Source organism: Rattus norvegicus, chromosome 18 (genome assembly GCF_021556685.1).
Source record: "Rattus norvegicus strain SHRSP/BbbUtx chromosome 18, alternate assembly SHRSP_T2T, whole genome shotgun sequence".
Taxonomy (NCBI): domain Eukaryota; kingdom Metazoa; phylum Chordata; class Mammalia; order Rodentia; family Muridae; genus Rattus; species Rattus norvegicus.
Genome location: NC_141551.1, coordinates 70,845,001 through 70,857,800, shown reverse-complemented (window position 1 = coordinate 70,857,800; position 12,800 = coordinate 70,845,001). Strand labels below are relative to the sequence as shown.

Below are 12,800 nucleotides of genomic sequence, written 5' to 3'. Positions count from 1 at the left end.
CTACCTCGAGCTTATGCTTGGTGGCTGAATGGGTAAAGCAGGCCCTGGGGAGGGCCTTGGCCTCTGGTAAAAGTAACACTATGTGTTCACGCCATGCCCTAGTGGGACGGGACGAATGCTGGGCCAGGAGCCCAAGGAGTGCTCTGAGGTAAACAACTCCTTCAACCCCTTGGGAACGGACTGTCTTGTTAAGCGCAAACACAATGCCTGTCTGTACTGCAGAGCTACAGGGCTGTCCGATGTGAAGATGACTATCTGTGGGTTTAGAAATGTGTGCCAATGAAATGTGACTTCTCTGACGGGTGTAGCAGTACCTGCTTGTCCTTCCAACACTAAAGAGGCTGAGGCAGGGGGAGGATGACTTTGAGTTTGAATGACTACACAGTGAGACCTTATTTCAGCAAAACAAAACATAAACAAACAAACAAGACACCATTTTGCTTCTCTAGCCTGACATTCTGATCTTTGACTACTGGGAAAAAGAAAAGAGGTGAGCAAGAGGTAGCAGGAAGTGTACAGTTCTCTGGTCAGTTGTCCTGAGTTTGTAGATGAGAAACAGGCAGTTTCAGCGTTTGATTTAGTTACAGGCAGACCATGCTTTCTCTGAGACCTAGAGTTAGTGATGGTAGATGATGCCCCATCTTAAATGCACGCCGTACACACTGAACTGTTCTTGCTCTGCAGGAGACAGGGTGACAGAAAGTCTTTTCACAATGACAGTCATTCATTTAACTTTGGCAAGGACCTAAATATGTATAGGAACAATTACAGAAAAATCTGTTCTTTTAACAAAGCCAGTGAGGGCTGGGAAGGCAACAAGGCTCTGGCTTTGAGTCTGAAGACAATGAAGTGCTTGCCACACTGGCATGTGGCCCTGGGTGTGATGCTTAGAGCACATGTTAAAGGTAGGAGAGGAGTGACTCACACCACGACACATGTGTGTGCTCCTCCACCCCCTAGAGCTGGGTGTGGCGGTGTGTGCTTGTAATCCCAGCATTCCTGGGGCTAGCATTCCTGGGGCTCACTCTCAGCTAAAACAGACCTCAGTATGTAGTCAGTGGCATGACACTTGCCCAGCACAAGCAAGGCTCTGGGTGTGAGTGTGAAATTGCTTTGGGTTTCCTGAGGCATCACACTAGGAGTTAGTCGACGGCAGTAAGAACCCAACTTCGGTAATTATACAGCACTAAGGAACAGTGCCTCTCTAAGTAAGCATTTTGGGAAGCAGAGTTTTCCCACACATTTGGTTAATACGTAAGAAATGTGTTGTGACATTATTTGGACTAATTTGTTGGTTATTATCCAAAAGTTACAGCTTTCTCTAACTCTGGCGTGTTAAGCCAAATTAAAGAATGATTATAACCTTCTCAGCAGCTTCAACTTTAAGTCTGTTAAAATTTGAGTAAATTGTATGAGAAATCAGACATGTTGAGCAAAAAGCACAAGAAAACCAAAAGGCAGACAAAGGCACAGAGGGAGAACTCCACAGTACACGAGCTCCACGTGCAACAGGTGGAATCTGCCTTTGACAGAATCTGTCGAGCAGTGTGGGACTGGGCGGGCACATGCTCAGGAGTCTCTCTGTTCTGTGATTTGGCTGTGGTGGAGCTCAGTGTCACGCTGGCTGATAGGGAGTCTGATTAGGGCTTCTGGGAATTCTGTACTAGCTCCCACCTCAGCACCCGTGTCAAAGCCAAGCACATGCCAGCTAGGCTCTCCTGCAGCATGTGTGTTCCGGTTCTGAAATACCGTAACTTTGTAATCTTTAATTGACATTTTACTTTTGAGAAACAAGGCTTTGTTTCTCTTAAAGTAACTATTTAGAATGATTTAAGATTTTATTAATTTACCAAGCTGGGGGTTGGGGACTTAGCTCAGTGATAAAGCATTTGCCTAGCAAGCGCAAGGCCCTAGGTTCGATCCCCAGCTCTGAAAAAAAGAAAAGAAAAAAAATTTTCCAAGCTGAAATTAGCATATTTCCTTTATTTTGAATAAAGGAGACATTAAGGAGACATTTACCTCTATACGTTAGAAAGTTGAATGTGAACCCAAAATTTAGCTGGGTGCCTGAGACTAAGAGCATGCCTCACATTTTATGACATTGCTGAGACGATGGCAGTTAACCAATTCCCCCCTGTCTGAATGTGTAGAACAGACAGAAGGAGGGAACAAGAATTTCTTATGTGTTGCTAGAGCAAAAATCTAGGTCTGGGAGAGCAGCAGAATGTTCCAGAGTGCTCCCAAAGTTCAAAGAGGCTTCTCTGAGCAGCACACCATGGTCAGTCCTCTGACAGAGTCTTTTGTAGCTCTCAGGACAGGATAAAGTCCAGGTTGTTGTTGCTGTTTCCTTTCTTATTCTTTTCTTTCTCTTTTCCTTTTTTTTTTTTTTTTTTTTATAAGGAGTACAGCATTCCTAACAGGCAAAGCGGCAATCCTGCAGGCTTTTCTCTCTTATTCCTGTGCTATTACATTTAATTTGTGTGCCTTTATAACTTTGTACTTACGCCCACAGGCTTTTGAACAATGGGTGCCCATTCAATAAATCCAAGAAATAAATGACTTGATGACGGTAAGTGCTTTGAACTCATTGGACAGAAGGCTCTACAGAAGTAATATAACAGTAAGGACACTGGGATAAAAGCATAAGGGAAAAAAACCCAGTGTAAAGCTTTCTGAGTTGGCACACGCGCACACGCACACATGGCGCTGTCGTCCTTTGTTAGACGGCAGCACGCACTTCCTTCACTGGTGCTTGGGTTTCAAGTCTCTTCCTCTTCTATATTTTGATAGTAAAATGACAAACATTCGTCAAGCCAAAACACATTTATCCTCGCTTTTTAGGAGTATTTTTTTTTTGAACCATGAGCAGGTTGCTGGGCACTGTAGGTGTGTCTTCTTTAATCACCCTCCACCTTATTTTTTTGAGACAGGGTCTCTCACCTGAACCTGGAGCTCAGCCTGGAGTTGCTGATTCGTCCAGACAGCTGGCCAGCAGGCTCCAGGGATCTTTCTTTCTTCACCTCCAACACTGGGATTAAAAATGCCAGCCACTGTGTCCTGACTTCTATTCAGGTTCTGAAGTCTGAACTCGTCCTCATGCTCCGTGGTAAGCTCTTTAGCCATTTCCCTTGCCTCTAAATGTATTTTAGACAATTTCACTTACTATAATTAGTGCCCAGATGAGAACTTCATAGAGCATGATAAAACAACAGCAGCAGCAGCAGCAACAGCAGCAACAGCAGCAGCTACAATAACAACAACAGCAGCAACAACAGCAGCAGCAGCAGCAGCAACAACAGCAGCAACAACAGCAGCAACAGCAGCAGCAACAACAACAGCAGCAACAACAGCAGCAACAACAACAGCAGCAGCAACAACAGCAACAACAACAGCAACAACAACAGCAGCAACAACAGCAGCAACAACAACAGCAGCAGCAGCAGCAACAACAGCAGCAGCAACAGCAGCAACAACAACAGCAGCAGCAGCAACAACAACAACAGCAGCAGCAGCAGCAACAACAACAGCAGCAGCAGCAGCAGCAACAGCAGCAACAACAACAGCAGCAGCAGCAACAACAGCAGCAACAACAACAGCAGCAGCAGCAACAGCAGCAACAACAGCAGCAGCAGCAGCAACAACAACAACAGCAGCGGCAGCAGCAACAGAAGTATAGAGTAAGAAGGCTAAATAGAAGTGAGGAGAAAGCTAATGCCTGCCCCCCTTTCTTTTAGACTTCAACTTAAATAATCTATGCCTTACAATGAGCATAGCATTTTTAGCAGTGAACACCAGTCAAACACTCCCCAGCTCCAAGTGCTGCCTGTTTCCCTAAACACAATAGACACATTCTCATCCTCACACTCAATCTGCAACTCACGACTGATTCTTTACGACACACAGTCCTTGCTAGGTTTCTACTGCGGTGACAAACCACAACCACAGTCAACTCTGGGAGGAGGATTTATTTTATCTTCAGCTCTGAGGACATACTCCATCACAAGGGATGTCAGGGCAGGAACTAATGCAGAGGCCATAGAAAACTGCTACTCACTGGCCTGCCCAGCCTGATTTCTTACAGTACTAGCCCAGTATGTCACTGCCCACGGTGAGCTGGGCCCCCCCATAATCATCAAGCAGCAACATGCATCACAGGCTTGCCCATAGCCAGTCTAGTGGGAACAGTTTTTTCAGTCGAGGTTTCCTATTCCAAAATGACTACAGCTTGTGTCAAGTTGACATAAAACTAGCCAGCACAACACGGCTACCTGACACCATGTACCAGCTTTAAAAGGCTGGACAAGCAGTCTGGGTGGATTCCCCCTTTCCTGTGACATCACCTTCTCGCTCACCACTGCCGCAGCTCAGTGCGTGTTAGTTAGCTTTACCTGACGTGGCTATGCCCTCAGCCCTCACTCACCCTTTAAAACCGTTTTCCTCCAGTATTGGACAAAAGTACAATGACCACTACTCAGCATCTGTCAGTGAGTTGCTGCTGAACCGCGGGTGATAGTCCAGTTTCTTACAGAGAGTGACACGGGACGTCAGAGACCTTGCACTGATGCACCACTCCAGTCTTTTCTAAGTTACCTTCCCTCTGCTGTCCCTCTGACGTTTCTATCTCAGGGCCTTTGTGGATGTGGTTAAATGCCCGCTTTCTTCCCTGGCTAGCTCTGTTGTCTGTGTTCTCATCTAGCAGGTCCTTAAACATCAGCGGTACCTAATGATATATCTGTGTCCCTAAATTTAAATTAGGGCTCTCCAATTCCTCTTGGACTGTGCTCCTCCTATTTTTCCTAGGTCTATTATAACTACACATTTATTGGCTTGCTAGATGAGACACTCTTTCTTTCCTTTATACTCTGCTAACTCCTTGAGGCAGGATTCTAACATCTGTGCCCTGATGGCTGTTCACTCGGAGCTGTGGGGAAAATGCTCTTTAACAGAGGAATGTTCCAGATGCACGTTTATGGATATTACGTTCTGTCTACTCTGCTCAGCTACTACAAGTCTGGTTGAAAAGCAACAGAGAAGCAAGTAACAGGATTTTTTTTTTTTTTTTTTTTTTTTGAGAAAGATCTTGCTATGTAAGCCATGACTGGCCTAAAGTACTGGTGATCCTCCTGCCTCAGCTTCTACAGTGCTGGGACACCACCATGGGCAAGCCACCATGCCAAGTATTAATAGGACTGTTGTGCTTATTTTCAGGTGTAGTAAGCAAAACACAGTTAGACTAAGGAATTTCTTTATTTTAATGTAGTTGTTATGAGGCATAATAAATCCATAATCCACTCTTGTAGGGTGGACATACAATGTGATTTATTAGTGATTTATAAAATGAGAATGTAAATGTTTTCCCCTCTGGGAGTTGGGGAGCAGATTTCTATCATTATTCACCTATGGAGGATATGCATTTTCTACAGCCCATTATTCACATACAGAGATTATGCATTTTCTACAGTCCATTTTTCATCTTTGTAGTTCCCCTTTGTGAAACTGCAAATTCAAGATTTTTATACAGCTCTCAATGTAATAGAATGGAATGTGTAATAATGAAACAGAAGACTGCTGTGGGGCCCAGAATAGCCGTCGCTACACAGTAAGACCTTGTCTCCCAACACAAAACCAAACCCTAACCAAACAGACAAACAAATGAAACAAAACCAAACAACAACAACAAGAGACACCTGTGTAGTCACCACCCTCCTGTTCCCTAGTTCAAAGAACAGTTTTAAAGCCATCTTGTTAGAAGCAGAATCTGCAGCCAAGTTTCCAGTGAGGATGGCGATAACTCTATCACTGTTCGACCTGCATGTACTATGTAATATAGTACTTTTTGACATTTAAGTTGGTGGCAGGCCTAGAGGCTCAAACAGATCCGGTTTTTGTTTGTATTTTGTTTAGTTTTGTGTAAAACCACTTCCTAGGTGGGTGTGTTCTAGCTGGGACAGCTTCTTTCTGGAAGCCAGCAGTGCAAAGTCACAATTGGTTATTAGCTCTCAGGCTTCTCCACAGGGGAGTTCCCTGCATCCATTCTCACCTGTGCTACCCTCCTGCAAGGGGGAAGACTGTCTGGGCTTCCAGTGGAAGGGTCGCTGTGAGGTGATCAAAGCTAGTTGGTTGGGTTGGTCACTGCTTTTATGAGTTCAAAGAACAGAAATAAAATGGCTAGACCCAGCAATAGATATGAAGAAACAGAACCCATCCCGATCACTTCTATTCAAGATCAAAGGGTTATACTTAATTGCTTTTATTTTCCCTCTGTCTATACTGACTTCCCTCGGAAGCTTGGGTTCTAAGGACAATGGGAAATGACATTATAATATGTCTCCATCGCTCGCCCTTTCTCACACAACACAAGCCTGCATCTTCAGATTACAAAGCCAAAGCTTCTGCACACATGCCACCAGTGACAGCATCTGGTCTCCTCTCACCTGGGTCACTCTGATGTGGTTTACTAGGGACCGTGCCATTTAGCTGTCTGGTTGCTCACCAACTGCATTTATTTGGTTGTCAGGCTGTTTCAGAGTCAGGCACAGTTCATCAGTCACCTCACAGGGTACGAGTTACTCAGAGAACCTAGCTTCATTCCTGTCAGTTTGAGTATACTCCTTCACTTGTGGGCAACTGTTGCCCACAAATCTAGATTGTCCTTCAACTCTTTTCCAAACTCACAGGGATACCTCAGAGAATAAAGTGAGGGGGGGCTCTCTGGGAGGTGAACAGCTGGGGTGAGGCAGGGCTGTCAGGACCAGTGAGTGGCAGAGACAAGGGTCAGCTGGGTGCAGGTGCTAATCAAAGGCCCCCACGCACACCGCAGGGAAAACTCAGTGTGCTAGCATCCTGCTCTTGCACCCCAGCCTCCAAACTGTGAAGTCAGTGTTTACTGTTGAGGTTATGACACCCTGAGCCAACTGCAGAGGCTGAAGAGGACCTTACAGAGGATGGGTCACCACGGACCCAGCATGCTCTCCAGTACTGCGTGCGAAAGGAACACCACACACTTCTTAGGTCCTCTGGGAAAACATCAATTTAAGATCTCAGAAAATACCACAGGAGACTGCAGGTCGCTCAAACGCACGAAAGTAACCGAGTCTGCCTGCCTGCCATACGGAGTTGAACAGACATGCTAGGTGCCCCCACTTAGGTGCTGATGTGTAGCTCTTGAACAGCAGCTCTCTGGAAGCAGCAGTTGTACCAACAGACACGTGAAAAGTTGACCGAGCTCAAAGACAGAATGGACTCTAACACCCATCAAAGCAAGAATGCCCTGCTTTCCTACTTCCTAAGGCAAACCAGTTCCCATCACTGACTCCTCCGCACTCAAGCTTAGAACTCAAGGAAGGCATGACTACATTAAGTCGCCAGACTTTACTTGGAATGCACTGACTTTTAAATAATGCCATGAGTCTAATGGATGGATGCATTTCAGGGTTCTGCTCCACTCCATTATGGTGATCCTCAAATATTTCTGCAAGGATATTTACTATCCTTGTAAGAAATTTTCAAAAATCCATGAAAAAAAAATAGCTCGAACTGAATTCTCAAATACAATTTGTTTTCAGAAATTAAATCAATCAAGGAAAAGATTGAATTTCCACTCATACAATGAGTAAGATTACTGGTTTTTTGGGTCTTATTTGGAGAAACTAAAATAAAGTGCCATTTCTAAAACATTTGTAGCTTCAACTATAATCAACTGTAATAATAAGATACCAGCTCAAAAAAATTCTTTTCATTTAAGCCTCTTTTGTAATACTGCTTTTTAATAACCCTCATAATAGCCGAATTAAAGGACCCCAACAGAAATCATTCATCCCACATAAAACAAACATTGCCTTTTCTTCTTAGCTTTGCTTTACAAGCTACATTGTTTCCAGATGACGCTGGAGGGACCATGGCTTCAAGAGTGAGCCGCTGCAGTGGGCAGCTGCTCTCTATTTGCCATGCAAATCAAGGGCGAATCAAAGAACTCCAAATGGTGGGCCCCTCCCCCATTAGCAACAACGAACTGAGGCAGAAAGGGAGACAGAGAATGCACGCAAACAGAAAATCCAAAACGGGGTTTCCTAACCAAATAAGGGGAAACTTAGAGCCGCGACCCGGAAAGGTGCTGCTACAGCAGTCATAGGTAAGAGAACTGTTTTCACTAGGATGGAAAGAAAGGGAAAAGAGAAATTGATTAGGTTTTTCTTTTAAAAAAAAAAAACTCACACATTAGTGCTGAATTTAATATTCATGGCTTATTTTTTTCTGTGCTCTTTAAACTTCACTTAGAACACTAATTAATCATTGCTACAGCAAACATGGCTTATTTCTTTTTAGAAGCCACAGGAAGGAACATAAAAATTATTTAAGTATTTTAAATGATCTTTTAAAATTCTGAAAAAGGGCCATCTAGCATATTCCTGCAGAAGCACTGGTAAGGCCCCCTCTCCCCGACGCCCTTCCTCTCAGCACAAGCCTGCCTCGCCCGCCTGAGGGACTGACTGCTCCTTGCACACAAGATGGGAGCCTGCCAACTTCAAGTTTCCAAATAATAACAGACCCAGCCAGGATCATCCTCAGAAAAACCGGAACTCCCGATTCCCAGCCACAATAGGACAATCTTATGTAGGACTCGGTTTCATGTTAAGTTAGGTAGTTTTTAGTTAGGAAATAACTTTTTATCTGATGTTGAAAAACAACTGTATCCTTACAGGTGGTATGAGAATGTAGACGTTTTAAAAGGGAAATATTTCATGATAATATTTAAACCATCAGCCTTCTGAGTATCTACCCAGAGGAAATGAAGTCAGTACCTCAGAGTTATCAGCACCCTCATTCGCTGTGGCATGATTCCCAAAAGCTGAGGCAGGAAGCCATCGGATGACTGGCTCGCCAGCAAGCGCTGTGTGTACCACAACTCGATGTCACTCAGCATAAAAAGGAATGTCTGTCATTTGAAACAGCATAGGCATGAGCTGTGTGAGAAAGATGAATGCTGTGTGATCCCCCTCTGTATAGAACCTCGAGCTGAACTCACAGAAGCGGAGAGGAAGTAGCTAGCAGATGTTCCGAAGAAGACATGAGGTTTCCGCCATCCGACAAATGAGGCCTGTGGACTTAATGTGCAGATGTGGACTGTACTTAGGAATATTCTTAAGTGTACCTGAGATTTGCTGAGTGAAGAGATCTAAAATGTTCACTACACACACACACACACACACACACACACACACACACACACACACACACACGGCAACCACATGAGGTAATGAATATGCTAATTTGCTTATTATGGCAAACATTTTACAGTGTATATTAACTATTCCTTGTTTATGAATGTAGAAGGAATGAGAAAAACTGAATGAGCAAACTTGGGATCTGTGCTATAGGCAGTATCTGGCAGGAAAGGATTTGGCGTAGTTTAAGCAACTCCTCAAGTACAGAGTAATCACAAAGGGAAAACAAGTTTACAACAGACCTCGGCAGACACTGCCTCAGCAAAGCAGCCTAGGTAAACAGCAGCAGCAGTGTGCACCAGCCCTGCACCCTCCCACAATCCCGGAGAACATTCTGCTCAAGAAGGGCCAGAATTAGTGCAGACCCAGGGACAGTCTCTGAATAGCTCACTGGCAGTTTAGCAGTATCAAGTACAGAAGGACAAGAAATAAATACTTTGAAGACATCAGGGAGGCATGATGAACAAGTCAGTGGACCCAGGAAAGGAATGAAGGCTTAATGTTAGAATTAGTGTTTTAGTCATTTCTTAGTTTCAAGAAATTTAACATGTTCATCAAGGGGAAATGGAATGAAATATAAGAAGAAATTCTTAAGCAAACAAGCAAACAAAGAAACAAGATCATCATCACTACCACCACCACCACTAAAACCCTTTAAGCCAAGCCTCTGGGAGCTGGGAGAGGAGGAAGGGAGGCAGGAAAAGCCAGTCACCTGGGCTGGCAACATCCCATGACCTTACCTATAAAGAAAAATGCAACCCTCTCTCCTCCATCTGACTTCCCAGTGCTAATCATTTTATTTTTAAAGTGTATTGTCAATCATGTGTGTGTAAGCCAATCTAAATTTAAAAAGGACTTAGATAACGAAGGTTATTTCCCACGGAATCTCTATAAAGAGTAAACTCTCTTTTTAAAAAGCCTCAGAAGAACGCAATGCATAGCTATACTCTGATGAGTGACATTTTCCCCTTTTCCTTTTATGATGGGGTAGGGGAGAAGGTGATGCACAAGGAGGTCAGAGGACAATCTGTGGGAGTTGGTTGTCCCACCGTGAAGGTTCTGGGGACGGAGTTCAAGCAGGCAGCGATGGCAGTAGGCGCCCTTCCCCACTGAGCCCCCTCACTGGAGTCCCCTCGCTGGGGCCTGACCCGTGCTTCAGTGCTCTGTACTTTGCCTGTTTCCTTACCCTCTACGACAGTCTGCACACTGTGCGGCTCACTAACACCTTCCTGTGTCACGCTGGTGCTCACAGGACGTATTTTACTTCCTTGAAAGTGTTGGATTCTTTGGTCCCACTCCTCCAAATGCTACTTTTAAAAATGATTTCACCCACTCAACAAAAGGGAAACCATGCCTGGTGGTGGAAACCTAGCCAGCTACCCAGGGCTAGGGAACTCTTGGAGGAGAGCCTATCACTGTCCCTAAATACACTCTGCATATTCGTCCTCAGTCCTCATCAAGGAAACTCTTGATTTGCAACAGATGGAGAACATCACAACCTCACAACACAGGGCTTTGGAGCCAGTCCCAACTGATGTATCTGCAGCGCAACTCCCAAAGCCCAGGCTCAGGGAGACTGCAGAGGGAGGGAGGGAGGGAGGGAGGGAGGGAGGGAGGGAGGGAGGGAGGGGATTACTTAATTGTCAGGAGTATAGGCTCTTTGCTGTGAGGTTGCGTCTCCTAAAGCAGTCCGAGAAGCTACACCCATGATGTCTCACCAGCATGGCTGTTTAAATACGACTGGAACAAGGAAGACACCAGTAGGCACGTTGATGTGGAAGAGGGGAGCATGAGGCCTCAAAAGCCTCTGCCAGCTGAGAACTACAGCAACTGAGAAATGCCAAGGGCAGAGAAACTGCCTTCTCCAGGGAAAAGCGCACCAATTGGTTATGTGACACCAAGTGGTCAGCCCTGAAGGCATACCTACAAGAACATTACACGACCTTCTGAGGCGATGCAGTCTCCCACTGGTTTAGCCTATCCAGCTTGCGGATGATGAGGGAGAAGGAGGACTGTATGGACAAACAGCACTTCCTCCTGCGCAGGACAGCCAGTCTCACGGCTCAGCTCCGGAAGCAAGGGAGCTGGAAAATGTTGCTTTGTTGTCTCATGGCAGTGGAGACATGGGTCCTGGTGAGTTCTCTGCCAGTCTGCATCACCCACAGTATCCAGGAAAGGCAGGCGGATGCCAACAGGACTCAGCCTTTGCTCTCAAGGGTCACTCTGTCTTGGCTCATCTCGGGCTGCAGCACACAGTGAGCAGTTGGTCAGCATCTCAAGGTCGAGGAGAACTGAGAAGACAGAAGAGTCCTGCCTGAGGTGTAAAGTACACTCAGATGTCCCCGCACAGACGGCAAGTCTCTCGGTCTTGCTGCTTGCCTGTGGCTGGTGAAGGGTGGCTCTCCTGTGGCTGGTGAAGGGTGGCTCTCCTGTGGCTGGTGAATGGTGCCTCTCCTATGGCTGGTGAAGGGTGGCTCTCCTGGGGTTAGACCGCACCCCATGCCACACCTACGCTCCTCTGGCCAGCAATGCTTCCTACTCCTGTCAGGCATAGAGGCTGCTTCTCCTAACACCTACAGGCCCAGGACCTCCCCAAACCGAGAAAGGCCGTCAAGTCCTTCTGTATCTCAAAATGCACAGAACACAGCTACAAAATGTTGTGTCTGTCCTGTCTTTAAGTGTGCTATTTGTATCTTTACTGGTGAACTGTACGCTTTGCACATATATTCTGGATATATGATTTGACACTATTTTCTCCTATTCTGTTAGCTTGTGGGCTAACACTTCACTCTCCTAGAACTCACTATATAAGACCAGGCTGACCTCAGACTTAGAGATCTGCCTGCTTCTTTCCCCTAGTGCTGCTTCTGCTGCGCCTTCTTCTTCTTCTTCTTCTTCTTCTTCTTCTTCTTCTTCTTCTTCTTCTTCTTCTTCTTCTTCTTCTTCTTCTTTTTTAAAAAGATTTATTTATTTTATTTATATGAACACTGTAGTTCTCTTCAGACACTTGAGAAGAGAGCATCCCATTACAGATGGTTGTGAGCCACCATGTGGTTGCTGGGATTTGAACTCAGGACCTCTGGAAGAGCAGTCAGTGCTCTTAACCGCTGAGCCATCTCTCCAGCCCCTCCTCCTCCTCCTCCTCCTTCTTCTTCTCCTCCTCCTCCTCTTCCTCCTCCTCCTCTACCATCTCCTCCTCCTCCTCCTGTTCCTCCTCCTCCTCCTTTTCCTCTTCCTCCTTCCTCTTCTTCTCCTCCTCCTCCTTCCTCTTCTTCTCCTTCTCCTCCTCCTTCTTCTTCCTCCTCCTCCTCTTCTTCTTCCTCTTCCTCCTCCCTCTTTATTAATGTCTTATTTGAATCCTATAAAAGTGAAGTTTACATTTTCTGGAGGCAGGGTCTGTTATAGCCCAGGTTGGCCCTCAATTCACTATACACTGAGGATGACCTTGAACTTTGGGTGCTCCTGCCTCCCTCTACCTTCCAAGTGCTGGGATTTCCAGAGTGCACCATCACAGCTGGGTTATATGGTACTGGGGATTGAACGCAGGACCTTGTGAATGCCAGGTAAGCACTCTAC

General features: G+C 45.5%; 1 protein-coding gene across 13 annotated transcripts in view; it reads right to left on the bottom strand.

Annotated features, from left to right (window-relative positions):
* Window positions 1–12,800, bottom strand: part of Dym (dymeclin) — a 297,388-nt gene that overhangs the window by 75,103 nt on the left and 209,485 nt on the right. Inside the window, 1 exon segment of one of the 13 annotated variants that reach the window (NM_001106133.2) lies at window positions 7,052–7,103. The exons of the other annotated variants lie outside the window; for them this stretch is intronic. Coding sequence (NP_001099603.2) covers window positions 7,052–7,103 — 52 coding nt within the window. 13 annotated transcript variants of the gene reach the window in all.